At 58.1% G+C, this 27203-nt stretch overlaps 5 protein-coding genes across 5 annotated transcripts; 4 read left to right on the top strand and 1 right to left on the bottom strand.

The window, feature by feature from the left end:
• Nucleotides 1–125: 125 nt before the first annotated feature.
• On the top strand, nt 126–15213 carry BKCO1_6300033 (midasin; the record flags this gene model as incomplete). Its single annotated transcript, XM_020278130.1, has 2 exons — nt 126–7388; nt 7456–15213. The coding sequence occupies 2 exons, from the start codon at nt 126–128 to the stop codon at nt 15211–15213; spliced, it is 15021 nt and encodes a 5006-aa protein (XP_020126556.1).
• Nucleotides 15214–16146: 933 nt separating this feature from the next.
• On the top strand, nt 16147–17867 carry BKCO1_6300032 (amino acid permease; the record flags this gene model as incomplete). The annotated part of the gene is made up of 3 exons (XM_020278129.1): nt 16147–16241; nt 16290–16385; nt 16445–17867. The coding sequence occupies 3 exons, from the start codon at nt 16147–16149 to the stop codon at nt 17865–17867; spliced, it is 1614 nt and encodes a 537-aa protein (XP_020126557.1).
• A 427-nt stretch (nt 17868–18294) lies between these two features.
• Nucleotides 18295–20000, top strand: BKCO1_6300031 (uncharacterized protein; the record flags this gene model as incomplete). Its single annotated transcript, XM_020278128.1, has 2 exons — nt 18295–18626; nt 18686–20000. The coding sequence occupies 2 exons, from the start codon at nt 18295–18297 to the stop codon at nt 19998–20000; spliced, it is 1647 nt and encodes a 548-aa protein (XP_020126554.1).
• Nucleotides 20001–21271: 1271 nt separating this feature from the next.
• On the top strand, nt 21272–22635 carry BKCO1_6300030 (nadh:flavin oxidoreductase nadh oxidase family protein; the record flags this gene model as incomplete). Its single annotated transcript, XM_020278127.1, has 2 exons — nt 21272–21843; nt 21987–22635. The coding sequence occupies 2 exons, from the start codon at nt 21272–21274 to the stop codon at nt 22633–22635; spliced, it is 1221 nt and encodes a 406-aa protein (XP_020126555.1).
• A 1636-nt stretch (nt 22636–24271) lies between these two features.
• Nucleotides 24272–24696, bottom strand: BKCO1_6300029 (uncharacterized protein; the record flags this gene model as incomplete). Its single annotated transcript, XM_020278125.1, has 2 exons — nt 24272–24582; nt 24645–24696. The coding sequence occupies 2 exons, from the start codon at nt 24694–24696 to the stop codon at nt 24272–24274; spliced, it is 363 nt and encodes a 120-aa protein (XP_020126526.1).
• Nucleotides 24697–27203: the final 2507 nt, after the last annotated feature.

Here is a 27203-nt window from a genome sequence, read left to right as displayed (position 1 = left end):
GCCCCGCTCTTTCCTCTCAAGAAATTATTTTGGCTACCCGCGAACCAAGACTCCAAATCGACCGTCGCCGCCGCCCAACTTTTTCCCTTCTCCCCAATTCCTGGTTACGATCCCGGAGCGCGACCATGGAATGCGGCTGGGGCATCTCTGCGCTTCAGGCGCGCCCCCACGGGGTCCCCGAGGAGCTGCGCTCCCTCCTCCGCCCGAGCTCCAATCGCGACTTTCTTGCTGACCTTGCCCGCGAGGCGCTGAACCCGCGCCACACCGGTTACCTGCTCATCCTTTTCGAGCCGTTGTTCGTCGAAGTCCGCGCGCTTTGGGCCACCTCGTATCCGCCCGTCGACATCATACCCGCCTATGCCCGCATATTACAGCTTGCGCCCTACCTCTCAGACGTTGCTGAGACTGTTCTCTCTCGTGGAGCAGCCGACATCGCCTCGGCTTTGCAGTATGATGCCTCCCAGGCGTCAGATGCAGCCGCGGACGAACGCTTGGTCGACCTTCTCCTCGGACTATTCCGCCTTCTCGTGTGCGACAACGAGACCTTCGGCCGGTCCATCCAACCGCTATCTCTTCAGTCGTTGCTGGCACACCCAAAGCGCCCCGTCCGATACCTAGCCATTCGCTGCCTTTGTCTGTATCTGCATGCCGCGGATGCGGCGCAGGAGGGAATGATGACCAGATACATCGGTGAAAAACCCGTCAGTGGTATCTGGGAAGGCAAGATGATTGACTACCGGTTCCTGAGTCTGTGGGAAGAGAAGCGGTATGCGGAGGCGAAGAGAAAGCTTGTGGAGGCGCGCTCGGCGCGCGAGGCGTACCTTCAGTCTCCGCAGATTAGCAGAATAATCACGCAGAGGGACCTCGGCCCTCATACCGCTGAAGTCCATGGCGTTTTGCTTCCCCGATCAAACGCTCCTTCCACCGCGGACGGCGTTCAGCTGATTCCGACTGGAACGACCGTGCGGAACCTCACTTCTGTGGCGAGAAGCTTGAATGGTGACAAGCCTGTCATGTTGACCGGCCTTGCTGGTTCTGGCAAAACACTGATAATCCGCCATCTTGCGCGGGAACTGAACAAACTTGAGTCCATGGTGACGCTCCATCTCAATGAGCAGAGTGACGCCAAACTCCTCATTGGCATGTACACGACCGGAAGCACCCCCGGAACGTTCACCTGGAGACCTGGCGTCCTCACTACCGCCGTAAGGGAAGGTCGCTGGGTATTGATTGAGGATCTGGACCGTGCACCGAACGATGTAATAAGCACGCTTTTGCCTCTTATTGAATCTGGAGAGCTTCTCATTCCCAGTAGAGGTGAAGTCGTTCGTGCCGCACGTGGCTTCAAGATCATCGCAACGCTCCGGACAACTCTGAACCTTCGCGGCGAGCAAATCGTCCCAGGTGCTGGAATGATCGGAACACGCTTTTGGGAGCGCATCAGCATTGAGACGCCCCGCGAGGGAGAACTGGGAGAGATTGTCCAGCGCGCGTTCTCCAACATCCCGGAAGCTCTGGTACCCCAGATCATGAGCGTCTACGGCAGCCTCCAGGCTTTGTCAAAAGAAAAGATATTCACGGCCAGCAGGTCTGGCATGATTCGGCCTGTTACCTCGCGCGACTTATTCAAGTGGTGCAGTCGCATTAACCCTCACAACCTGGACGATATGTTTCTCGAAGCAGTCGATTGTCTTGCTGGAAGCCTGGAAAATGGCCAAGTCCGGGAGTTGATTGTTGCGTGCATCGCCCGAGAATTGCATGTCGATCCACAGAAGAGAGACCATCTTCTTTTGCAGCGCACAATCGCGTACAAGACTGACGACGCCGCCCAAGTCACTATCGGCCGGACTACGGTGAAGAGGTCTCAACGCAAGAGGCGCGCCGACCGAAGGCCATTCGCTGCGAACGATCATACTCGTCGTCTGCTGGAGAGAATTTCGGTTGCCGTAAATCACCGGGAACCACTTTTGCTGGTCGGTGAGACCGGCACCGGCAAGACCACCGCTATCCAGCACCTTGCGACCGAGCTTGGCCGGAGAATGGAGGTGTTCAACTTGTCGCAACAAAGCGAAAGTGGAGACTTGCTAGGTGGCTTCAAGCCTGTCAACCTCCGTAGCATCATGGTGCCAATGAAAGACCGCTTCGACGATCTCTTCCTGTCCACGTTCTCCCAAGACAAGAATCGCCTCTTTCTCAACCAGCTGAACGAGCACATGTCGAAGGGCCGCTGGAAGGCTGTCTGCAAATTCTGGCAGAAGGCCCTCCGCATGGTGGACGACGCAGTCAAGGCTTCACGACCCGACCCGGCACCGCAAACCGATGAAAATGACCAGCCGAAGAAGAAAAAGCGCAAGGTTGAAAAGCAACCCAAGCTACCTGCCTCCTTTTCGCAGTCCGAATGGGACGCTTTTGCCAACGACCTCAAGCTCGTGGAGTCCCAGATCGCCAACAAGTCGAGTGCCTTCGCTTTCAAGTTTGTAGAGGGCAACATCGTCAAGGCCGTCAGAAACGGTGATTGGGTTCTCCTCGACGAAATCAATTTGGCAGCGCCAGACACCCTCGAAGCGCTGGCTGATCTGCTCACTGGCGGTTCTGGAGGCACGCCTTCCATTCTTCTGACTGAGACCGGTAATGTGGAAAGAATCGAAGCCCATCCCAACTTCCGCGTCTTCGCAGCCATGAATCCTGCGACGGATGTTGGAAAGAAGGACCTTCCAATGGGTATCCGTTCCCGGTTCACGGAGCTGTACGTCGAAAGCCCAGACCGCGACTTCAAGAGCCTGCAGAGCGTGGTGGAGACCTATCTTGACCAATACCTGCACAAGGACCGGAAGATCTCCGCAGATGTTGCCAATTTGTACCTGCACATCCAAGCCTTGAATGCAGAGAACAGATTGGTAGACGGCGCGAACCAGAAGCCTCACTTCAGTTTGCGTACGCTCACTCGGACATTGGTCTACTCCTTGGACACGGCTCCACTTCATTCGCTTCGGAGAGCTCTGTACGAAGGATTCTGCATGAGCTTTTTGACGTTCCTTGACAAGTCTTCTGAGGATCTTGTTGCCGAGGCGGTTGTCAAATATCTCAAGCCTCAACTCGGCTCGCCCCTCCAGAAACCTGCCGAGAAAGAACGGGATTACGTTCAGATCCGCCGGGATGATGGTCGGAGAAACCATGACCTGAAAAAGAAGGGTATCAGCAAATCGGTGGATGATGCCAACTTCGAAAAGTGGCTCGACGGAGCAGGCAAGGACCCGCAGTGGCTTCGTCGGGGCAGATTTGAGTCGTCCGAGGAAGAGCACTACATCATTACCAACTTCGTCTGGCGCAACCTCACGAACCTTATTCGGGCCGCCTCTACTCGTCGGTTCCCGGTGCTCATTCAGGGTCCCACCTCTGCCGGCAAAACGAGTATGATTGAGTACCTTGCAAAGAGGTCCGGCAACAAGTTTGTGCGTATCAACAACCACGAACACACCGATTTGCAGGAGTACTTGGGTACGTACGTCTCTGGCAATGATGGCAAGCTCCAGTTCCAGGAAGGCATCCTTGTCAAAGCTCTGCGTGAAGGCCACTGGATTGTTCTGGACGAGCTGAACCTTGCTCCGACCGATGTTTTGGAAGCCCTGAACCGCTTGCTCGACGACAATAGGGAGCTTCTCATTCCTGAAACCCAGGAGATAGTTCGGCCTCACGAGGATTTCATGCTGTTCGCCACGCAGAACCCGGCTGGTCTTTATGGTGGAAGAAAGACTCTTTCGCGCGCCTTCCGCAACCGTTTCCTCGAACTGCACTTCGACGACATACCTGTCAATGAACTGAAGTACATCCTGGAACGGCGAACACAGCTTCCCCGGTCATGGTGTGAGCACATCGTCAGCGTGTACAGAGAGCTTTCGATTCTCCGGCAATCCAGTCGTCTTTTCGAGTCCAAGAGTTTCGCCACTCTGCGTGATCTCTTCCGGTGGGCGATGCGGGCACCTGAGACGTCGCAGCAGCTGGCTGAGCAGGGCTACATGCTTCTTGCTGAGCGTGTACGCAAGGCGGAAGAGCGTCTGGCTGTCAAGCAAATCATCGAGAAGGTCATCAAGCAAACCAAGATCGACGAGGACGTGCTTTACTCCGCCGAACGATCCCCAGAGATGCGCTTATACCAGGACAATGTGTCTTCCGACGGTGTTGTTTGGACGCGCGCAATGCGCCGGCTGTACGCTCTGGTGGCCAATGCCCTCCGCCACAATGAACCTGTTTTGCTGGTGGGTGAAACCGGCTGCGGTAAGACAACGGTCTGTCAGATGCTCGCGGATGCTTTTGCGAAACAGCTCTTCATTGTCAATGCTCACCAGAACACTGAGACTGGAGATCTCATCGGTGCTCAAAGACCGATCCGCAACCGCGCGTTCCTGGAACAAGAGCTTGCCAAGGACCTTGGTGAGCTTCTTGTGGAGGCTGGAACAGAATTCGAAACTCCAGCTCCCTCCTTGGCCGACTTGTTGGTTCTTTACGACAAGCTCGTCAAGGAGCAACCGGAGCGCGTCAGCAGCGAGTCTCGACAGAACGTTCACGCTCAACGCGTCAAGCTTTCATCTCTGTTCGAATGGGCAGACGGGAGTCTCGTGACCGCAATGAAGACGGGGCAGTACTTCCTGCTCGACGAAATCTCGCTTGCTGATGACTCGGTCTTGGAAAGATTGAACAGTGTGCTTGAGTCGTCTCGCACTATTCTTCTCGCAGAAAAAGGTCCGACGGATTCCAACGTAAACGCTTCAGATGGCTTCCAGTTCCTGGCGACGATGAATCCGGGTGGTGACTACGGCAAGAAGGAGCTTTCCCCGGCCCTGCGGAATCGTTTCACGGAGATCTACGTCCCCGCTTTATCTGATCTGGAAGACATCACCCAGATTGTGAAGGCCAAGCTCATGCCATCGGCAGTAGACTATGCCCCCACAATCGTCAACTTCTCGCAGTGGTTCAACGAAAAGTTCAACACGTCTGCTGCATCATCGATCTCCATCCGTGATACACTTGCGTGGGTCCATTTCATCAACCGCTGCGGTGTTACGGATCCAGTTTTCGGAGTCGTCCATGGAGCAGCAATGGTTTTCATCGACACGCTCGGAGCGAATCCCGCGGCACTACTTGCCATCTCCGCAACCAACATAGACAGTGAGCGCGCCGCCTGCCTCGAGAAGCTCAGCGAGCTCGTAGATGCAGACGCAAAGGCCATTTACTTTGCTCCCGCAGCCATTGGCACTTCCGACTCGATGTTGTCCGTTGGCGACTTCGCCGTTCCACGCATCGGCAAGGCTGTCTCGGATCCGTCGTTTTCCATGGCTGCGCCAACCACCAAGTCCAATGCCATGAGAGTGCTTCGCGCACTGCAGTTGCCGAAACCGATTCTCCTGGAAGGTAACCCCGGTGTCGGTAAGACAACTCTTGTCACTGCCATCTCCAAGGCCGTTGGCGTGCCTCTCACTCGTATCAACCTGTCTGAGCAAACGGATCTCATGGACTTGTTCGGATCCGATGTGCCCGTAGAGGGAGCTCAGGCGGGCACGTTTGCTTGGAAAGACGCGCCTTTCTTGAAGGCCATGAAGAATGGAGAGTGGGTTCTGCTTGATGAGATGAACTTGGCTTCGCAGTCTGTACTCGAAGGTCTCAACGCCTGTCTCGACCACCGTGGGGAAGTCTACATCTCTGAGTTGGATCAGACCTTCCATCAGAACCCTGGCTTCAGAGTGTTTGCGGCGCAAAACCCTCACCATCAAGGAGGTGGTAGGAAGGGTCTTCCAGCTTCCTTCGTCAACCGTTTCACCGTGGTTTATGCCGACGTTTTCAGACTCGAGGATCTGATCACTATTTGCAAGCAAAATTTCCCCAATACTACCGAGAGAGACATCGAGACTCTCACGGGATTCATCTCGGAGCTGGATTCACAAGTGGCCAACCGGAGGTTTGGAGCGCTCGGCGGCCCCTGGGAGTTCAATCTGAGAGACACACTGCGATGGTTGCAGCTACTCACTTCCCAGGATGGCCTACTTCCAGATGGTGCGACGAGTGATTTCCTCGACACCGTCATTACCCAGCGCTTCAGATCGGAACATGATCGGAAATGCGTTATCGCCTTGTTCGAGAAAGCCACCAAATCAACCGTCCAAGAGCGAAGTTATTTCCACAACGTGGGCAAAAATCACATCCAGGTAGGACTTGGACTACTCCGACGAGAAACCTTTCTACAGCCTCTTCCATCCAGACATGAACCGAGGAAGTCTCAGCTTGCGGTCATGGAATCGATGATGATCGCGGTTCAGCTCAAGTGGCCCGTCATCCTTGTCGGGCCGCCGGCCTCTGGAAAGAGTAGCCTCATCAAGCAACTCGCCTCCTCTGTTGGCGCCGAGCTGGTCACGTCTTCCATGAATGCTGATATCGATGCCATGGATCTTGTCGGTGGGTATGAGCAGGTCGATCCCTCCCGACAGGTGCTCTCCTTCCTCGAAGAGCTCCGTCAATTTTCGCGTTCGTGTGCCGTTGAAGTTCAGGTCCAAGGAGCCACTGAGACTGCATCTCTTTTCCTCCGTCTCGCCCGCCTTGCTTCTCCAGTCGACCTTTCCCAAATCTCCTTCGATACCATTCATCAGGTACTGGCACAGATTAAAACACAAGATCGCCGTCAGGTGGTCATAGAACTAACTGCAGAAGCCAAAGCCCTCGCAGAGAAATCTATTGTTGTTGACCAAGCGAGGTTCCAGTGGGTCGATGGCCTTCTTGTTCAAGCTTTGGAGCAAGGAAAGTGGCTTGTCCTAGATAATGCTAATCTCTGCAGCTCTTCCGTCCTCGACAGGCTCAATGGCCTGCTTGAGCCCAAGGGACGTTTGATCATTAACGAACACTCGACAGCTGATGGCGAGGCCCGAATTGTCAGGCCGCACCCCGACTTCCGCATATTTATGACGATGGACGCGCGTCATGGAGAGCTTTCCCGCGCCATGAGAAACAGAGCCGTTGAGCTTTTCTTGCTTCCTACATCAGATGAAGATGCCGGCGGCGATGATCGCCTCAATGCGTTCGCTTCTGAATCAGCCATGTATAGGTTCCGCCATGTTGACGTGCTGGCTCGTACCCAGTATGATCACGTATCCGCCGATTCCCTTGTAGCTGCTTCGCTGGACCATTTGTCCGTGGAAGATTCAACTCGCCTTACAAGCTTTTGTGAACAGCTTTTCCACGAATTGTTCAATCAGCCTATGGACGTTCGACTAGAAGAATCTCTTGAAGCAAATGTGGACTTCTTCTCTCTAATTCCATCGGAGTGGCTTTCTAGGGCATCGGAGTTGATTTCCGGCTTCGCGACTCATCTTGGGCTCGGTCAATATTTCGAACATGCGCAGGTCAGTGACCTCGCTTCTCCTAACAAGAAAAAGGATAGGTATGCTGATTGTAGATCCGCGTATGTAGACAATTCATCCTTTGAACAACCAATCCCTCGTCCTGTTCAGCAGAGCTGCCCATTCCGGCCACGTTTCCAACGATGCGTACATGCTCGGAGGATTGCTCGATCTCTGTAGGGATCTCAAAAAGATGCAGACTCTGCTCCAACAGGTTGCCTACCAGGCCGGCAAAGTCAAGATCAGGGATCGTACGAGGCTGGGTAGGAGTTTGGTGCCGTCAAAGGCTGCGTCCAAGTCGAGCAAAGACCCGTTCGTGGGTGTGGGCCCGTTCTTGCAGTCCGTGTCCGACACGCTCGCGGTGTGGGTGCTCGAGGTCCTGCAGGATGGCTTCGTCGATGAGCTAGTGCTCAGCTCGATCAAACCCATCCGCCAATTCTGGTTCGATCTTTCCAACCTCACGAATGCCATGGTCGTCGAGGACGCCGTGTTCCAGGTCTGCCTCGCCATCGGACACCAGGTCTTCTCGCAACTGCTCTCCATCCAAGAACCCAGGTTGGCCGGACTTCAGGAGAAACTGGCAAAGAGTCTCGCTTCTCTCAAACTTGAAAGTCAGCTATCGACCGGCTTGAGCATGGAACTGCTCTGGAACCGGTTCAAACCTCATACTCCATCCACGTACGATGGCCTCCTCAAACTGCTCCAGCTTGAGGCTTTGGCGGACCGCTTGGACGCCTCCGTTTGGCTTACCGATGCGCCGCTGGCCGATTTGGCCCGTGTGCGGTCAACTCTGGCTGGCGCGATGCAGATTGCACGCACCCAGAATGTTGAAGTCGGCGAGCTGATTGGCGAGCTGGAAGTGGCCATCGACGATGTGGAGAAGGGAGTCAGAGAGGGAAAGGAGATGGTCAGGCCGTGGTTCGCAGAGGCTTTCGAGGGCATCTGCCAGTTCTCTGATGTGGCGCAGCTCGTGGGAGAGTCGAAGGATTATTCCACCACGCCCACTCTGACGCTCTTGGCGCAGAGACCGACGAGGGCCACGCCGTTGGCGGCTCAGAGCTTTGGCGAGGCGCTGCTCGGCAGGATGTCGACGTACCTTGGAGCGTACGGAGATGTTGGGCCCGTTGCGCTGAGGGGTGGATACCATGTCAAGTTGTTGAAGGACGTGGTCGATCTCGAAGGCGCGAATTTGGCGCAGATGGATCTGCTGAGGTCTGAGATCGACGTCCTTGGTCAGTCTCTTGTTGATCGTTCTGGTGATCTCCTGCAAGACCAGACGTCGCTTCTTGCCGGATTGCATCAGCGTATTCTCAACGAGCTTGTTCATGCACACTCGGGACTCTTGGACCACGAAAAGATGACAGCCAACGCTATCGTCTTACGAGATGATCTGCCGGATGATCACTACTTCCGCACTGGTCTCAAGCTCCTTCAGCGTAGTCTTGAGTATGCCGCCCCCCCAGAAGCGAGCAGTGTCAATGCTGGTCAAGCTTGGATCAGCCTCGCCATCGCCTTCCTCTGGCTCTACGTTCCCGACAGGCCTTTCGATCCCGCCCTCCGCCCGTTAGTCGAGCGCAACCTCTTCGGCACCCACCGCGACGGGCTTACCGCCAGCCTCGTTGCGCTCCGCCACTTCGAAAAGGCGTTTACTGGCCGCGCTGACAACTTGCGCACACAACTCATCGAGCAGGACATCGCGGCAATGGGCACTGAACCGTCAGTTCCGGCAATTGCGAGACCGCCCCAGTCGGAGCTCGCGCAACTGTCGGGCGAATTCGGTAATTTGTTGAGGGTTTTGGATGGCTTGGTGAGGGCAGTCGACGCAGGTGAGACGGGCGCGCTGCGTGATGCGACGCTGGAGATGAACATCCAGCAGATTGTCAAGAGGCTGTCTGAAGGATACCGCGGCTATGACGATATCACCGCGCCGGTCATTACGTTCTTGCACTGCCTGAGGGTCGGAGTCATCCTTGCTGCCGGCAGCGATGGCGCCGACTCTGGCGTTGAGGTCTTTGACTACGTTTCGGCGCATACACCGTTCTTTGGAGGCAACGCCGGTGCATTGGTGCCTGCGCCTCACGCTGTTGCCTTCGGGAAGACCAACCCCGTGGATCTCCGCTGGCACGCCCTAAGCGCTCTTGCGGTCAAGTTGAGCGTCCAGCCGCAGAAGACGCCTTCGATCAACGACCGGAACCTGATACACGACATCTTCCGCAGTTTCTACGAGCAGTGGAAGGAGAAGCTCGAGGCCGACCAAGAAAAGGCTGCGGAGCAGTCTGGCCTTTACCGGTTCAAGGGCAGTCTGGACGTCGAAGAGGAGGCCACCGAGGCAGAACTGCAGAGCCTGTTCCCCGATTTCGACCAGCAGGATGACAATGCTGAGAAGGGCCCCGCTGCACCGCTTGAGTCGCCGCAAGAATTGGCGCGAAGACTGGCAGTTTGCCACGCCGACATATTCGTCAATCGCCAAAATCCCACGGAGAGGATCAAAGCTTTGATCGAGCAGTCTACGGAATTTGTCAGCAAGATTGACAGTAACGGCCGGGACGGCCTTGAAGCGTCGCTTCCGGCAGTCTTCCTGGCCCTCGATAAGCAGAGCGAGCATCTCCTCCAGGAAAGCCCGTCACCTCGTTACTACAACTTCTATACCGACGCCAACGTCGGCGAGGCGAAGAAGCTCGTTACTCTTGTCCACCGCGTGCAGAAGCGTTTCCGCCAGATCCAAGAAGTCTGGCCTGAGCATGCTACCTTGGCTGATGTTCTTCGGGAATCCGACGAACTGCTCGCTTTCCGCCACGTCGAGCCCGTCGCCAAGTTCCTCACCAAGGGAGAAAAGCTCCACGCTTTCATCTACCAGTGGCAGCAGGTTGCGAGCAGGGAGTATAGCGCGGCGCTGTTGTATGATGACGTCACAAACCTGCTTGTTAGCTGGCGTCAGCTCGAGCTCACGACGTGGGCGCGCCTCTTTGACATTGAGGTCGAGAAGGCGAAGGATGACGCGAAGGCCTGGTTCTTCGTTGCCTACCAGACCGTCATCGCGGCGACTGAATCGCTCGGCTCCGGAGCCGCCATGGAGGACCACGCCCAGGAGCTTCTCGGGATCCTAGAGCAGTTCGCCTTGTCTACGACGGCCGGTCAATACCACGAACGCATCAGGCTGCTTGAGCAGTTCAGAGAGCAGCTAGCGCTGAGAGAAGTGGACGAGCCGTCGGTCAGACCCGTCCGCACCTCTCTCGACAACTTCATCCGCTACTTCGCGCGCTTCGCCCAGCCGGTGCGCGAGGTCATCACCAAAGGCCGCGCCACGCTGGAGAAGGACATGAAGAGCGTGCTCAAGGTCGCCAGCTGGAAGGACCGCAACATCGACGCCCTGCGGCAGAGCGCGAAGAAGTCGCACAAGAAGCTCTTCCGCGTCGTGCGCAAGTTCCGCGACATCCTCAACAAGCCCGTCGACGCCGTGCTGAGGCAGGACCTCCCCGAGCCGGCGAAGTCCACCCTTGCGGTCGCTTTGATCGCGGCGAAACCGGTCGATGCGACGGTTGATGCGGCTGGGCTGCTGGCTTGCGAACAGTACGTGCCTGGCTGGTCGACCCGGCCCTCCAGATTCAGGGACCTCTCCACCACTGTCCGGCTCATGCATAGGATGTCCCAGCCAGCAGCCCGTAAGAACGGCGGCGGCGGTGGCGGCGGCGGAGCCTCAACCAACAGCGGCGCCGTCTACATCCAAGACTTCCTGGCCAGCCTCGAGGGCTCGATCGCGGAGCTGCAAAAGGCGACGCCGGCAACGCTGACGGCCGACAACAAGAACGAGGTCAAGCACCTCAAGTCACGCAAGCGCAAGCTGTTCGCCGACACGCTCAAGGAGCTGCGCGAGATGGGCTTCCGCAGCCACGTCGGCGGCGATGTGCTGGAGAAGCAGGACGGCTTGGCCAAGGTGCTGACGCGCCTGCCCACGCTGCCGCCGTTGTCGTCGTCCAACCTTGACACTGATAACGGCGTGGTGGCGAGGGGAGCGGAGGAGTATCTGCACAAGACGTTCAACCTCATGCAGCAGGTACGCGACGTGGCGAGGGAGCATTCGGGCGACCTGACGAATGCGGATGTCGCGAGGTGCATCGGCAGCTTCGAGAGCATGCTGCATGCCACGCTCAAGCAGCGGGAGGTGGTCGCGAAGGTGCTGGAGGAAGAGGAGGCGCTGGAGCGCGCCGTGGAGCAGGTCAAGGCTCTGGCGTCGGCGTCGTCGTCGGCCGCGGACGTCATGCCCGGCGATGTGTCGGAGCGCCATGGCGGCTTGCCGTGGATCTCGCCCATGCTGAGGGTCGCGGCGCACGTCGTCAACGCGCAGGCAAGGTTGGGAAAGCTGAGCTTCACCGACGTCGTGGAAGGCCTGCTGTCGAGAGCACAGCTGCTCGAGGGACTGGTCAAGGACATCGATGGGCTTCCGGCCCTGCCGAAGGGTCTCTCTTCCGCCGCTCACGAGCAGCTGGCGAGCCGTGTCAACGGCATCGTCGAACAACTCAAGCAGGACATCGCCAGGTGGCGCGAGCAGCATCCCGCTCTGGAGGCCACTCTCAAGCAACTACTCCCTTGGCTGCATCTCACCAACACCGATGCCAACGGCGCCACCATCACCGAAAACGCCCGTCAAGACACCACCACCACCGCCGTCGCCACCTTCTCCATCGCCGACCTCACCACCAACCTCTTCTCCACCCTCGACGCCATCCTCGGCTCCATCCAAGACGTCGAAAAGACCCACGCCGCCCTACCCACCTTCGACACCACGCCAGACGAAGAATCGCCCCTCTCGCCGCCTTCATCCCCCTCCTGGCTCGCCGCCGAGACAGCCGCCCTCGCCGCCGCCTGCAAGGCCCTGCACGCGCCGCGCGTCACATCCGCCCTGCACGGCAGCGTCCTCAACCCCCTCCGCAACCTGCCATCATCCGCAGCAGCGGGGCAGCCAGACGACAGCAACAACAACGCCTTACACGCCGCATGCGCCCTCCTCGCCTCCCTCGCGCCCCTCGTGTCGCAATACCGCGCCGCGGTCGCGGGGGCGCGCGCGCGCTTCGCCGCGTGCCACGCCGCGCAGGCGCGCCTCGCGTACCGCCTCGCCAAGGCTTTCCTGGTCGTCGGCGCCCGCGGGTTCTGCACGCCGTCGGAGAAGGATGGCGAGGAAGGCGGGAAAGGAGACGATGACGACAAGCTCGAGGGCGGGACGGGGCTGGGCGAGGGCGAGGGCGCGGAGGATATCAGCAAGGATGTTGGTGAGGATGAGGACTTGACGGAGTTGGCGAGGGAGCAGAACGATGAGGAAAAGGATAAGGAGGAGAAGGAGGATGAGGAGGGGGCGGTGGATATGGGGGAGGAGGAGATGGAGGGGCAGCTTGGGGAGCAGCGGAGTGAGGATGAGGGCGGGGAGGAGGATAGTGGGAACGAAGAGAGCGAGGATGAGATGGATGAAGAGGCGGGGGAGGTGGACGATTTGGGGCCGAGCGCGGTGGATGAGAAGATGTGGGATGATGGCGGGGGCGAGGACGAGCAGGACAAGGATAGAGAGGGGAAGGACGAGTTTGGGAGTAGGGATGAGGATGAGTTGGCGGGGGCGAAGGACGATGAGCAGAAGCAGGAGCAGCAGCAGCAACAGAAGGAGGAGAAGGAGGGTGAGATGGGTGAGGAGGAGGACGAGAACGATCCGGAGGAGGGTGCGCAGGAGGAAGAGAAGATTGGTGGGCCTGACGAGCAGGAGCCGGTCGACCCGCACATGCAGGAGGGCGAGACGCTGGATCTGCCCGACGATCTGAACATGGAGGACGATCAGAAGTCGCAGGGAGAGGAAGAGGACCTCGGCGATATGGAAGACGACTTGGGCGATGCGATGGATGAGGATGAGACGGCGCCGCCCGAGGACGGCGAGGGGGATGCGGAGGAAGAGGCGCCCGTCGATCTCGATCAGAAGCCAGAAGAGGTGGATGAGATGGCGGATGATGAGAAGGAAGATCAGGCGGCCGACCCCGAGGAGCGGGAGCAGCAGGAGCAGGTCGATGAGGGCGAGCTCAAGGGCGCCGATGACAACAACGCCCAGGACGACAAGGCGGACAACGACGATGCTGCCGAGACTGGTTTGGGCATGGACGCGCACGAAGACAAGAACAACGACGACAAGGACCAAGCCAGCGGCGCTCGGCGCGAGGATGGCGCCGAGGGCGAGGCGCCCGAGGAGCAGCAGCAAGACACGAAGGAGCAGGGCGCTCGCGGCAAGGCATCGCAGCAAGATGCCGTCGGCCGGGACGAGGAGATGCAGGAGCAGTCTGCCGAGAGCCAGCCGTTCAAGAAGCTAGGCGACATGCTCGAGAAGTGGTACAACCAGCAGCGGCAGATCCAGAACGCGTCCGAGAAGCAAGACGAACAGCAGCAACAGCAGCAACAGGACAAGGACGTCGACATGGCGGACGCGGACTTTGAGCACCTGCAGGACGACGAAGCCGAGGCCGACACGCAGGCGCTGGGCGCTGCCGAGGAAGACCAGGCGCGCGCGCTCGACAGGGAAATGGCGCAGGATGTCAACGACAAGGCCGAGCTCCCTGAAAACCTCCCGGCCGAGGCGGAGGACGACAACAGGGAGCAGCTGGAGGACGTGCCGATGGAAGACGTGGACCCCGACCAGCGCGACGCACCCGCCCAAGACCAAGACCAAGACCAGGACACCAGCGGCCAGCCCAACGCCTTCATCGGCGAACCGGGCTCCCACGCGCGCGAAGACTCGCTCCAACCCCCCGACCTCTCCGACTCGGACTCGGACGTCGACGAAGTCGACCGCCAACTCTCATCGGCGGCCATCACCGACGACGACGACTCATTCCCCCGCTCCCTCGACTCAGCCCGCGCCCTCTGGCACCACCACGAAGCCGCGACCCGCGCGCTCGCCCAAGGCCTCACCGAGCAGCTCCGGCTCATCCTCGCGCCCACGCTCGCGACCAAGATGCGCGGCGGCCACCGCACGGGCAAGCGCCTCAACATGAAGGCCATCATCCCCTACATCGCGTCGCAGTACAAGCGCGACAAGATCTGGCTGCGCCGCTCGCTGCCCTCCAAGCGCGCCTACCAGATCGCCCTCTGCCTCGACGACTCCAAGTCCATGGCCGACCCGCGCGTCAGCGCCCTCGCCTTCGACGCCCTCGCCCTCGTGTCCAAGGCCCTCGCCACCCTCGAGGCCGGCGACGTCAGCGTCCTGCGCTTCGGCAGCGACGTCGTCGTCGCCCACCCGTTCGACGCCCCGCCCTTCGCCGGCGCCGGCGCCGAGTCCGGCGTCGACGTCTTCCGCCGCTTCGGCTTCGCGCAGGACCGAACGGACGTGCGCGCGCTCGTCGAGCGCGTGATTGAAGTCTTTGCGGAGGCTCGCGCCCGAAGGCAGAGCGCGGCCGCGAAGGAGTTGTGGCAGCTCGCTGTTGTCATTTCGGACGGCGTGTGCGACGGCCATGCGGAGGTGGCGCGGTTGGTGAGGAAGGCGCAGGAGGAGCGCATCATGATCGTTTTTGTGGTCGTGGATGGGGGGGCTGCGGGGGCTGGTGCTGCTGCTGCGGGAGCTGGGGCTAGTGGTGGGACTGATGGTGCTGGTGGTGTCGCCGCTGATGACAACAAGCGGAATAGCGTTTTGGATCTGCTGGACGTCAGTTTCGTCGACGGCAAGGTCGTCAAGAGGAGGTACATGGACTCGTTCCCGTTTAGGTGGTACGTGGTCGTTAGGGATGTGCGTGAGTTGCCCGGCGTGCTGGCGACGGCGTTGAGGCAGTGGTTTGCGGAGGTGGTGGATACGGCGGGGGGTTAGTTGGACGTTGGACGTTGGACGTCAGGCGTGGATGGAGGGGAGATGGAAAAAGTTAGTGCTTCATTTTTTGTTCTTTTTGTCTGCATGATTGTATTGTTGTAGCTATCTATTTGCCTTTTTTGTGCAGTGTGTAGTGGCTTGTAGCCGGTGAGGTGCTTGGTGCTCGGGTGATACGGCATAGGTGAAATGACGGGGGGAGGGGAAAAGAGTCGGTGTCGAATCAAGCTGTTTGGGAGAAGTTTCTTCTTTATCGTCTTTTCTTGATGAATTCTGTTCTACCATTGAGGCTGGCTGGGCTTGATGCCGCCAAGGTGGTTCTGTCACTATATCATTTTTCAATCTGTTTTGCTCTGGCATCTATTCGAGACGTCCTGTCTTGGCGGAAGTGGAGAGCGAGCCGGTAGGTTGACAATGAAGATGGGTGGCGACAGTCCGAGGGGCACGGATTCCAGCGCCACGGATCCGGGTCGAGGCTCGCTGTCCCGAGACGTCGTTGTTCGCGATAGAAGCTCTCCCGGCCAAGGTTGTTGGAAAGGGCGATGCCGTTCATGTGCAAAAGACCGGCAAATCCGGCGATGAGATAACCGGGGTTTGCCGGGCATGGGAAACGGTCCCCTGATATCGTCGGTACGCGACCCCCGCAAATGCAACTCTTGTCCTGTCTTATCTCGGAGGTCCGCTTTTCGCGGATCGCCTCCGCCAGGGCCCTCTTGCAACCAAAGTGGCGCGTCCGTCTCAAGCGAAGAGGGGTTTTGCGGCGAGGCGAACGGACGATAGGTAACATGTTCGCTGCGGCGCGGACCCTTGTCAGACGGAAATGCGCCCCGAACCACAAAAAAGACAAAACACGGCCGCTCCCTGCCCTTCACTTCTCGTAGAGTGTCGTCCGCCTCCTCGCCCCTTCTCCATCTCCTTGTCCACGCCCGTACCCGTATGACCGCCATGGTCGAGTCCACCAAGGAAGCGGCTGCGGCCAAGACGGTGTCGGTGGAAGCGCACGATGCCGACCAACTGCGCCTGCAGCAGATGTGAGACGCGGCTCTCGTCTCTTTTTGTTCTTTGCTGACCTGTCGCAGGGGCCACGAGCAGGAGCTCAAGCGGCACTTTACGGTTTGGAGCTTGATCGGCTTGGCCTCGACGACGACCATTTCTTGGACCGGCTTGGGTCTTGGGTAAGCGGGGCCGGGATCGAGGGAAAGTAATAGACGGGCGAGTGCTGACGGATCGCAAGGCTGATCACCGAGATCAACGCGGGCGGGCCCGGGGCGGTCATCTACGGGTTCATCCTGGTGTGGATTCTGCAGTGCTTCCTGGGCGCGTCGCTGGCCGAGTTCGTGTCGGCGTATCCCACCGAGGGCGGCATGTACCACTGGGTGGCGGCCATCGCGCCGCGCCGGCACAGCGGCTTCCTCTCGTTCATCACGGGGTGGTGGAGCTGCTGCGGCTGGATCTTCACCACGGCCTCGACCAACCTGGTCTACGCCCAGAACTTCATGGCCCTCATCGCCCTGTACCGCACCGAGCTCGTCATCAAGGCGTGGATGACGTTCGTCGTCTACCAGGTCACCAACCTCGCCACGGCCAGCATCGTGCTGTTCGGCAACCGCATCATCCCCGCGCTCAACCGCTTCTCCCTCTTCTACCTCCAGCTCGCCTGGTTCGTGCTGATGGTGACGGTGGCGGCGTGCGCGCCGCGACACAACAGCGCCACCTTCGTCTTCCGCACGTGGATCAACAACACGGGCTGGCACAACCCGGCCATCTGCTTCATCACCGGCCTCGTCAACCCGCTGTACTCGCTCGGCGGGCTCGACGGCATCACGCACATCACCGAGGAGATGCCCGACCCGTCGCGCAACGCCCCGCTCGCCCTGCTCATCACCCTCGCCATCGCCCTCGTCACCGGCCTCACCTACCTCGTCGCCCTCATGTTCTCCGTGCAGGACTACGCCGCCCTGGCCGCCACCTCGACCGGGCTCCCCCTCGCCGAGCTCTTCCGCCAGGCCACGTCGTCCACCGGCGCCGCCTTCGCCCTCGTCTTCCTGCTCTGGATCGCCCTCGGCCCGTGCATGGTCGGCTCGCAGCTCAGCACCTCGCGCGTCGTGTGGGCCTTTGCGCGCGACGGCGGCCTGCCGTGGTCGCGCCATCTCGCCCGCGTCAGCGCCCGCTTCGCCGTGCCCTTCAACGCCCAGCTGCTCGTCACGGCGTGCTGCGCCGCCCTCGGCTGCCTCTATCTCGGCAGCTCGACCGCCTTCAACGCCATGCTCGGCTCCGCCGTCACCATCAACAACATCGCCTACCTCGTCCCGCTCGCGACGAACCTCGCCCAGCGCCGCCGCGTGCTCGTCCGCGGCAAGTTCCACATGGGCGCGTGGAAGGGGCTGGTGGTCAACGCCGTCGCCGTCGGCTGGCTGTGCTTTGCCATCGTCTTCTTCAGCTTCCCGTACGTCCAGCCCGTGAGCGCCGAGAACATGAATTACACGTGCGTCTGTGTGGGCGGCATCGCCGTCATCGCCCTCACCTGGTGGTTCGTCGCCGGCGCCACCTTCACCGAGATGATGGAGCGGGCCCGGGAGGAGGATGCGGCCAAGCGGGAGGCGGCCGAGGCGGCGTTGAGGGGCAAGGTTGCTGTTGGCAAGGCGGGGGAGGAGTGAGTGAGGGAGGGCATTTGGAGATTTGGAGGTTTGGATTTGGAGGTTTGGATATTTGGAGATTTGGATACCCTTTGTTTGCACTGTAATTTCAACCGAGACGACGCGCACTGCTCTGCTACCCGGCGCACCCGAAGCAGCGCGCCGATGTCGCTCGGCCGCCTTCGTTTTGCCGACCGCTGCTCTTATCAACGCCACAACGCTACCCTCGTCAGTGGCGGTGAAGACCGACATGCCCGAGATGGCCGAGGCGCGCCCTCTGATAGGCTCCCCCGCATTTGCCAATCCCCAGCGTGGCCCTGCTTGGCAGGCACCCGCTGCGATTGACTTGGCCCCGGAGATTTAATGCCAATATAAATACTTGGCCTCACTGTCGCTTTTTTGTTTCTGTCTTTCTGTTTCGCTCCAGCTCCGGAGGAAGACGATGATAATGGCTGCAATCTTCGGCCGACGAGGCCTTCTCTCGCTCCTGCTGCTCGGCGCCCAGCCATGTGTCGCCTCGTTCGTTTCGACCCTCCCGGCCGGCGCTCAGGACATGTTCAACCAGTCCATGTCCTGGCTGGACACGCTGTACGACCCCGACGCCCACTACCTGTACGACGTGTCCCAGGGCACCCAGACGTCGCTGAACCACGAGACCCGCGCCTCGGCCTGGTACGCCATCGGCCTGCTGGCGAGGAACAGCGGCAGTGATGTCGACGAGGCCATGCACATCATCAAGAACGTCATCGCCGGCCAGTTCAAGAACCCGCAAGACCAATGGTAAGATTTCATCCTTTATTTCCTCCCTCTCGACCACTAAAGGAATTGACACGCACCAGGTACGGCACGTACCAAAAGTCGCCCGAGGAGCCCACCGTCGGCACCGCCGCCTACCCGGCCGACATCTACAACAGCTGGGACCCCAACTGGCGCGGCTTCATCGGCACCGCCTTCATCCAAGGCCTGGAGGACTTCCCGCACCTCATCACCCCCGAAGTGACGGCCCTCATGCTCGAGTCCCTCCGCAACAACACCATCGGCGACAGCTACCGCGTCGGCGGCGTCGACGGCGACAACCTCTACCCGGCCTACAGCAACCCCTCCATCATGCGCGCCTTCGTCAGCGGCTGGACCGGCCGCCGCCTCAACGACGCCAACATGACCGCCGCCGGCGAATCCTACGCCCAGGACGTCGTCGACCTCTTCGACCGCGCCGACACCCTCTCCGAATTCAACAGCGGCACCTACGCCGGCGTCTCCCTCTACGCCCTCTCCCTCTGGGCCCGCTACATGCCCTCCAACTCGTCCGTCATGGGCGCCCAAGGGCCCCGCATGCTCCGCGCCACCTGGTCCAGCGTCACCTCCCTCTACCACGCCCGGCTCAGGAACAGCGCCGGCCCCTGGGACCGCACCTACGGCTACGACATGACGCGCTACCTCTCCATCCTCGCCCTGCACATCTGGAACCTCGTCGGCCGCGCCGCCAGCCCCCTCTTGCCCTCCGCCCCGCCCTACGCCATGGGCCACAGCGCCGACTACGCCTACGCCCCGCTCCTCGCCCTCATGGCCCCCTCGCACAACGCCCTCGTCCCCGCCGCCGCCGTCCAGCGACTCACGCACTTCCCCGGCCCCCACCTCGTCCGCACCAGCGCCTTCTCCCCCCCTTACGACGCCCACCCCCGCAACATCACCGCCTGGCTCGCCGACCGCATCACCCTCGGCGCCTCCACCTTCGACGAAGCCGCCGTCGGCGGCCCCGCCCTCAACCCCGACACCTGGAGCCCCGCCGTCGTGCAGTGGGATGCGTCATCCTCGTCTTCCTCGTCCTCGTCATCTTCCAACCATTCGTCGTCCAACACTTCTTCTTCTGCTGCTACTACCGCCCCCGAAATCGGCTGGCTGAAATGGTACGCCACCGAGCCCGCCCTGCTCGCCGACGTCCGCGCGCCAGGCATCCTGAACCTGACCTACCCGCGCGGCGACGCGAGTTCGATTTTCAGCTTCATGGTGTCCCCCGCCAAGGGCGTGCCCGACGTCGCTGGGTGGGAGGACGTCAAGGGCGTGCGGGTCAGCGTCATTGGGGGGAATGTGAATGCGACGTGTGCGGTCGCGTATTACGGCCCGTATGGCGGGGCGGGCGGGACGGTGAAGTGAGTGTTTCTTTTGCTTTTTCTTTTTTGCTTTTTCTGCTTTTTTTTTTTGCTTTTTTTTGCTTTTTGCGGTTCTTTGAGACGTGGTTGGTGTTTGGCGGTGCGCTGCGGAAGCTTGTCTTGCCTGTTCTTCCTTTTTTTTTTTCCCCCTTCCCTTCTTCCCTGGCTTTATTGTGAGGTTTGTCGATTGTTTGGTTCGCTGGCTAATTTGATGTGTGGTGCAGTGACTTTGCGTTCTGGAACTTTACGTATACGATGCCCGAGGGCTTTGAGGGCACGCCGAACCTTGTGCTGTCGTTTGAGTTGGAGTAAAGAGGGAGGAGGAGTTTTTGGGGAAAAGTCGAGTCGAGTATATGTGATAATGATGTGGCAGCGTAATGATGAATGTAATGTTGTCGAGACTGTAAATGGTAAGAGTGTGGTTAGAGACGTGTAAGTGCTCGAGGGGTTGGGAGACATGCCATGTAGACGGCAGCAGTCAGGCTCGAACAGGATCTAATAAGCTTGTAGGTGAAAGAATTAATGTTTCTGGATAGATGAAATTATGCTCTTGTTCGTCCAAGTAGCTGCATGTCGCACTGACGAGTGATTGTAGGACCAGCGGCACCTATGCAAGATTCAAGAGGTAGACCTCTCCATCCATGACTCTCCTTTCGGCTAACATACAAAGTTAAAAAGCACTGTTGCTAATTGGGCGTTCCTCAGAAAGCCGAGGGATGAAAAGGCCGAAATCTAAGCAGTCTGACCAATCACAAGCGAGAACTGCGCGCGGATGTCTTTCCCACATCTGCAACACATCCGGCGCTTGCTTAGCAATAGCACGCGATGATTGCAAACGCCGCCCCCCCTTTTTTTTTTGGAGGCAAAAAGTAGGTAGCCATCCCGAACTGTACGTCCGTACCTCGGCACTTTCCCCAGGGTCTGGCTTGGCCCACTTTTCCTACGCCCTGATTACGAAGAGTCAGCCTGACCTCGGACGAAACGCCGCATGGACTTTTACGTGCGAGAGAGTGCAGCGCCGGCGTTGGCGGAGTTAACGAGGTCAAAAAGGCGATGCGTGGCACCTTCCCTTGGACTTTTGCTTTCCAGTCCTCGACCTTTCGCTACTGCTACGATACCCGGGGTTTCATCTCCATTTTCCTTCAACCTCTCGTCGCCTCGCGGCCGATTTCCACGATAGAATAGAAAGAGCAAGGAAGAAGAAGAAGAAGAAGAAGAAAACAACAAACAAACCACCACCACAACCCACAAACCCCCGTACCCACCACCACCACCATGGCGCCCCCCACCCCAACCGAACACACCAAGCTCTTCACCCCCACGACCATCGGCTCCACCTCCCCGCTCGCCCACCGCATCGCCCTCGCCCCCCTCACCCGCTTCCGCGCCTCCCTCTCGCACGTCCCCTCCCCCCACGCCGCGGCCTACTACGCCCAGCGCGCCTGCGTCCCGGGGACCCTCCTCATCGCCGAGGCCACCTACCCCTCCCTCCGCGCCGCCGGCTACGCCAACGTGCCCGGCCTCTACACGGCGGAGCAGCTCGCCGCGTGGAAGGAAATCACCGACGCGGTCCACGCCAGGGGGTGCAGGATCTGGGTGCAGATCTGGGCGCTGGGCCGGGTCGCGCGGCCGGTGGGCGGGGAAGAGGCGCCGAATTGGGACGCCGGGTTCGACTATGAGAGGCATTTGGCGTCGGCGAGCGCGGTGCCGGCGGGCGAGGGGTACGGGATGCCGAGGGAGATGGGGGAGGAGGAGATTTGGGGCTATGTGGGCGACTTTGCCGAGGCGGCGAGGAACGCGGTCGAGGTGGCGGGGTTTGATGGCGTCGAGGTGCATGGGGCGCATGGGTGAGTTTTTTTCTCTTTTTCCTTTTTTTTTTACACTTGGTGGTTTCGGTTGCGGGGGGTTGGGGGTTCTTGGGGGTGGTGGTGCGGGCCGAGGAGGTGTATACGTCGACGTATATGCATATGCTGACGCGAAACCAACACAGCTACCTCGTCGACCAATTCACCCAAGACACGTGCAACCGCCGCACCGACGCCTGGGGCGGCAGCATCGAGAAGCGCTCGCGCTTCGGCATCGAGGTCTGCAAGGCCATCGCCGCCGCCATCGGGCCCGACCGGCTCGGCATCCGCCTCTCGCCGTGGAACACGGTGCAGGGCATGCGCATGCAGGACCCCGTCCCGCAGTTCACGCACCTCATCCGCGAGCTCTCGGCGCTCAGGCTCGCCTACCTGCACCTCGTCGAGCCGCGCGTCCACGGCGTCCTCGACAAGAAGCCGCCGCCGGGCGAGAACCTCGACTTCGCCCTGCGCGCCTGGGGCCGCGACCGCCCCGTCCTCGTCGCCGGCGGCTACACGCCCGAGCTCGCCGTCGAGGCCGTCGAGAAGACGTACAAGGACTACGACGTTGTCGTTGTTTTTGGCCGCCGCTTCATCAGCACCCCTGACCTCGTGTACCGCGTCAAGAAGGGCATCGAGTGGGCCCCGTACGACCGCAACAGCTTCTACATCGATCAGCGCAAGGTGAAGGATGTCGCCAAGGGCTATGTCGATTATCCGTTTTCCAAGGAGTTTATTGCCGAGTACGGGAGCCAGGACGACACGACGGCTGCTGCTGCTCCCACGGCGAGGCTGTAGAGAGGGAGAGAGAGAGAGACGTTAGATGTGCTGGGTAGATGGAGTTTTGTGGGATTTACAGCGGTAGAGATGCTTTTCTTTAGGAAAGAGACACAGCCTTGAAAGAATGTTAAGATTTATGAAGAGAGGAATTCTCTACACACACATTTTCCAACAAAGCGTCACAAAGTCCAAGTGTTTGTCAAGGTTTTCCCGCTTCGGGAACCTGCAAACAGTAGAAGCAATCATTTCTTAACACACGAGACCTAGTTTCAAGAGCTGCATAAAAGAAGGCGTTGAACAGACAAAAAGGACAAAAGTTCGCCTCAATGTCTATTGTCGTGGAGTGGGCCTATATACCCACCCCCACCCTGGAACCTGGGCAGGTGACACTTGGTGCGGAATGCAACAAAAAGCCACAGCGCTGCATCATCTGGCAAAAGAGCAAAAAGATCGGTATTATGCGACGTGGACAAGATTCGAACTTGCGCGACCGAAGTCATGAGATATCTTATACGCTTCTCTGACGAGGAGGATTCGAGTCTCACCCATTAACCACTCTGGCACCACGCCATGTGCTTGATTACTAAGCGTTTATTATGTACATTATATACAGAATATCATGGAGAGCTTAGTTGTGTACGCAGTTGTACATCTAGATGCGAAAACTAATCAAACTTGAGAAGATGAATGAAGTAGTTCAGCTTTAATCGGCCCGTTGACTTGACTGTTTTGTCAAGTGCAACCATCTTGCTGTAAAATTACCATAGTGCCAAACGCTACTTAGCCGGATCTGCGGTGCTGGAGTCTACGGCCTCGAACAAACGAGATCACCTTGTGCTTGTAGAACACTGACTTCTAATGGCCTTTCGGATCGTTGAGGTGCAGTGAGATCTGCCACGGAATCGCGGCATCTTCGTGGCTTGAGTTTGAGATACGATGTGTCGACGAGAGAGGTAAACGGCTCGATTACTTTGAAGTTGAAGCTTAAATGTCTTTTTCGGTTGAGAGAGCAGAGAGCGACGCATTCTGCCTTTTTCGAACGCTCTGAGGCTTTCGTCGGGCTGGAGCGCCGCGTGGGAATTAAAAAAGGCAAAGATACTATAGAGTAAGCGACCACTTCCTAAGAATACCATGGACGTGTTTCTCAGCCATCATCGACATCCAACCATGCCAGACACTTGCACCAAGCGTAGATGAGGGCAGGCCTGCCTCGAAAGGTTGTCGGGGCCTCCGCAAGCGCCTAGCACACCGAGAACAACACTATTCTATCTTGAGAATGTCTTCGTCTTCTGCTCCGCAGCTGGCACCGGAGAAGCAGTCTCTTCTTAAGCCTCAGCCGCATCAAGTCGCGGTCAAGATCAGATATACGGCGCAGAATCCCACGGATGGTAAGCCTGATGTTCTTCATCCAGTGTTTGCTGATAGGCTTTGTTTTGACCCCTGTTGTAGCGCACTCGTTCGACAGGTAATCACATAGAGACCGAGGTGTGGCCAGTAGATAGTGAAGCAAAGTCTTGTACGCCAAGGCAACGAGGTACGCATACCGGCATGCACGTTTGTGATGATTGACGGTAGTTCACAGTAGAAAATGGTGATGATGGTGAGAATGATATTTGTCTTTCTCAGTCTGGGTTCTGGTCCGCAGTACTTCTGGCTACTCTTCCAAATATCCCGTAGCAATCCAATTGACCAAAATCTGGCCATCATGGCTCTCATGGGTTATGATGAAAAACCCATCAGTCTTGATGCCCGGGTGCAAATTGCCTTCGATGCGCACATGTGCGAGGAGATGGACGTCTCCAGCGTGATGCTCGTAGTGGCAGTTTGTAGCAGCGCTCATAACGACAATGGGCGGCTCTTGGAAATGTTTCGAAAATCCGAGTTTTTGCTTCTTCCCCTTCTGGAGAGACTCAACGTCATCGTCGTCGTTGGGGAACCTCGTTTCCCCGTATATCGTGACACTGCCTTTACAGATATCAGCAATGGGTACAAGCAGACTTGGATCATCTGGGGGCTTTGCAAAGTACCATCATCGTTGTTGACCGTGATCTCACGGACTGGCATCACTGTTCCCACCATGGTTCCGGAAATTCTCTCTGAGCTAGTCTTGTGATCAATTGCCAAGTGATAATTCCTGGGATGGTTGGCACTTACGTTTTTGATATCGAGTGTGCTCTTCTTTCCACTGTGTTCGCGACTGATGGTGGGCAATTGACAGGAAAACTAGAAAACCTCTCTATTTATACACTTCACAGATTTCAGTCCGGCAAAAGCACGCGTCTTGCCACCCCGTAGCTCCATAGCCCTTGGCTTACGAATTGGGTAGCGACATGCGTACTTGGAGATAAGCAAAACCTGCATCTCGTATATGCGATGTGATGGCTGTAGCCTGGGCTCAGCTGATGCTGGATACGCTACTGTGGTCCTCTCACTTGGGAAACAAGGCTACAGTATCAGTGGGGAATACCGCCGTATTGGCTCTGCCTCGGAGGAGCCAAAGAGATGTTAGAGCGGCAGTCATCGGCAAAATATATTTCTTTCAACATCTGATGAATGGCAGATATCTATCTTTCCTATGCCAGGTCGTTGAGAAAGATAGCGGGAACAACCTATAGATGCTACTCAGCATGCAGCTGGACTGGGCGACGGCACCTCTCTGCCATTACGTCGATTCTTTGTTTTATCGATGAGTCTACATATGCAAGGCTACGCACACACTAGCACGACACAACACCATAGTAGCATGTAAACCACGAGAACTAATTTTTTCTTGGGTATATTGTTGCGAGCGCTCTCTGCAACTAGCTTAATAGAGTGTGAGTGGGTAGTCAGATAAGGCGCATCGCGATGTGACTGTCAAGTCGATTAGCGGTCGAATATCCTGTGCTGGAATGTCCTCTTGTCATCAGAAAAGCACGGTTCGTCGGCGTCGCCGCACTGGCGCTAAATCCAGAAGGTTGGCTGCAAAAACGGATAAACGGCAAGCGGGTCGGATCGCCAGCCGACTCAGCTCCGTTAACTGGACACATGGCGACGCACGCATCCTCTTCAGCTTGTATTCAGGTAGCGCCGACATGCATGGCAGTCTGCCGGGCACGAGTTCTCCTTGCTGGGGAAAAAGCTGGATGATGAATGAATGCCTCCCGTGCCCTGCTTTGTCTGGTATGGACGCTTTCCAGGCCCCCTCAATCATGGTTATTAGAAGGCTTTGGATTGATGGCGGGCGACCAGACAGGCTGGGCTAAGGCGAAGTACGCACGCTGAGAAGCGCCTATGCAAGGCGAAAGTCCACTCACCTTCTGCCTGTGCCGAGAATTGTCCAATTTGACATACATCACAAAGAAGTCGGGATGGAAAAGGCGACTCGAGCTGATTTGGGACTGGCACGCATATGATGTGGGTGCATGGCGACTCAGGGGCGGCACTTAGCGTGCTGAAGTGCCCTGCTTGACTTACGATGTTCGCCGATAGGCGAGCACACGAGATTTACGCCCCCAAATGTCTATCTCGAAAAGGTCAGTGAGGGCAACAAAACCAGATGATAGACTAACTGGCCCACTAATCTTTCCGGCACGACATCGCATGCAGAAGGATATGCGGCGAGGTATTCGGGACGGCTCCGCCGATCCACGGCATTGCAACCACGCGCCATCTTTACTTGATCTGCCCTAGCACCTCCGCTTCGCACAGAAATTTGGGTTCGCGGTCTCGTTGACACGGATGTTTTGGTTTGGATCGTGTTTGCGAAACAGCGTCGGTATGATGAGTTTTATTGCACCGCTAAGCCACGGCTGGGTGCTTTCTGCTGCGCGATATCGGACCAGGGTTGCTCGCTCGTGGCTTACTTGGCTGTTGGCTGTCTGAAGCCGACCATAAGCTTGCTGCGGAGTTCGATAGGTTGCCAAAGTGGCTGGAGGAGAAGAGCCTGGTTTGTAACCAGGCGCATGTGCTGGAAGGCCTGACTTCCCTGCCGAAAAGCTTTCAGATGCACCGCGAGAAGGAGATTTCTGCTTTTAAGGTCGTGTATAAGATTTGAGTGGGAAAGAGGCTAGGCACGATAGGCCGTGGCAGGCCAGTCGTGCAGAGCCCAGCACCGGCACGGGCCCTTTCGAACACAAGTTGGAAATGAGCAGGATGTTCCCGTTCATTGCTTGGTGGGGTTTACTCATGGTTTGTCTTCCAAAGCGGGCCCGGCTTTCCACACTGTCCACTGCGGGTATTGAGCCCGTTTCTGAGACTGATGGCGCAAGTTCGGTCGAGAAGGGACTGTTTGCAAAAGACGCTTGGAGGTCTGTGTAGCCTTGTTGTAAAGGCTCCTGAAGTGTTCGGGTTACGCAGGACTGACCAGTAGGAAAAAGGAGAAAGTCACCGTCACCCAAACCTTTTGCTTTCAAAGCTACCACACACGGTCCGAATGCTTGGCTGAACCCGTTGATGGAAATTCCAAAGAGGAAATATTAACGTTGAGAATTAAGTACGTGTCCTGGGGGTATAAGTGTCCGCTCTCTCTCTCTCTCTCTCTCTCTTTCTCACTCAGCAATCATAATTTACAGTTAGTATCATCTCTCATCACCCCCCCCTCCCAT

The sequence above is a fragment of the Diplodia corticola genome, assembly GCF_001883845.1.
Source record: "Diplodia corticola strain CBS 112549 chromosome Unknown scaffold63, whole genome shotgun sequence".
Lineage (NCBI taxonomy): Eukaryota > Fungi > Ascomycota > Dothideomycetes > Botryosphaeriales > Botryosphaeriaceae > Diplodia > Diplodia corticola.
Note: the sequence above shows the minus strand (reverse complement) of the source record. Positions and strands in the feature narration are given on the sequence as shown.